General features: G+C 51.0%; 1 protein-coding gene across 1 annotated transcript; it reads left to right on the plus strand.

Annotated features, from left to right (window-relative positions):
- Positions 1–16: 16 nt before the first annotated feature.
- Positions 17–1,459, plus strand: EAH_00045350 (hypothetical protein; the record flags this gene model as incomplete). The annotated part of the gene is made up of 1 exon (XM_013394772.1): positions 17–1,459. One exon carries the CDS (start codon positions 17–19, stop codon positions 1,457–1,459), a length of 1,443 nt encoding a protein of 480 aa, XP_013250226.1.
- Between the last annotated feature and the right edge of the window lie 291 nt (positions 1,460–1,750).

Genomic DNA, 1,750 nt, shown 5'->3' on the forward strand with positions numbered 1-1,750 from the left:
GGCTAGGCTGGTTTCCATGCTGCACGCAGCCGCAGCGACTTTTGAACAGATGCAGATTCTCACTTCACAGGGATTCCAAGATGAAGTTCATTCTCCCCCCTCGAAGTTTTTTCGGCTAGATGAGTCATGGCAGCCCACCTCGCACCCAAGTGTGCCTGGTGGCAGATTTGGGTCAGACCGTAGTAGTGTGGCGGTGGGCAGTGGGTTCGACGCTTTTAGTGCAGATGCCTGGGTGGCGAATGATTTTGGGTCAGTTTTGGGGGAAGGCGGGCAGCAAGGGCATGCCGCAGGGGCGAGCGGAATGCAAGGGCTTCAACGAGAAGTACCAGCATATCGAACAGGTTCGTCGGACATTTATGAAGCGGAGGTAACTGCAAAACAACGGGCCGTTTTGTCAGTTGGCAGCGCAACCAGCAGTGAAGACGCCCTGAATGCGGAGGCTTGGCTCGACTACCATTCAGCTAACATGTATCCACAGGCCCTTCAGCACAGGGTAATAGGCACTTCATTGCAAAACCCAACGGTGGATGCAACTTCACCAGATTCAACTGATGAAGGTTCTTTTGGAACTGACAGGCGTACAGGTATAGTCGGCCGTAGGAACTCTCAAGGAGGCTTGCGTCATGACAGCGCAGTGCCACTAATTCAAATGAAAACAGTGCAACAGCTTGAGAGCCAAGCACAAGCCTTTGAGGACACTTTGGGTGGCGTGGGGAGGTCAGTTTCGATCCCAGCTCTGCGGGCACCCAATAGTGATCCTGGGGAGCCCAGCAAGGGTGGCGACGTTCGCCTGCATCCTTTTGTGCGGCTACCAGTGGTGAATCCCCGAGATATCCGCCGGAGATTCCGTGCGGAGTTTGCACTGTTGCTTCGTTTTCCCAGGCAGAGTCCTATGGAGTCATATACGACAATGCGCAGTTTATTTGCGAAGGCTTCGCTGACTCCTGAAGAAATTCAGACACTCATTAGGGAAGCAGAACTCGTGGCATGCTACGCAAACGACAAACTAACGCGGCCACTCAAGAGACGGCGAGCCAACTACCTGTTTGTTAAATTGTCGTCTATATTTATGGCCTTTGACCACTTGGTACGCACAATTGAGCTCCTGGGGGAAAAGATGAATACAGGCAGCTGGTGGGCTCAGTTCGTGCAAAGGTTCCACACAGATTATTGCTTTTCGGAGAGAGGGAGGAATGAGAGAACTGAGATGCTGAACAAGCTGGTCAATCGACTGAGCGCTGCACTGTCAATATATAAGGGCGGAAGACGCCCGGCATTTACAGAGATCATTGAGCTCAAGCGGGCCATAATTTCCCATGCGTACAAGCGCACTCAGCTTTCGAACCCCTTGTGGAAGCTCTGGATGGATGATGATAATAAGTTCTCTTCTTCTAGTAATGGTCCAAAAGATCCTTCTGTCGGCGAAGTGCCCGGTCACCGGGAAGCGAGTACACTGTGACGCCTGCATTGTAGTGGTTGCCCGTTTAATTCAGATTTTGCATCTATACGCGCAAGCCTCTCTGATTGCCGAGCATTTTGTCAGTTAGAGGTTATCAAAGGTAGCCAAACTTGCGCATGCATGCTTTTATGCGTGCTTATCTGGCTTACCTGCAACTACTCTGATGCTCCCAGCAACTAGCGCTGTTTTGAAAATAAAGTTTCCTCTTTCAGTTTTTTTCCTGACTTTTGTATCTTACTAACAACCTGTCTACAGTTTGTTTCCACGTAAGCCTTCAGGCTGGCACCAGGC

This window comes from Eimeria acervulina, genomic scaffold, assembly GCF_000499425.1.
Source record: "Eimeria acervulina Houghton genomic scaffold, Eah_scaff645, whole genome shotgun sequence".
Taxonomy (NCBI): domain Eukaryota; phylum Apicomplexa; class Conoidasida; order Eucoccidiorida; family Eimeriidae; genus Eimeria; species Eimeria acervulina.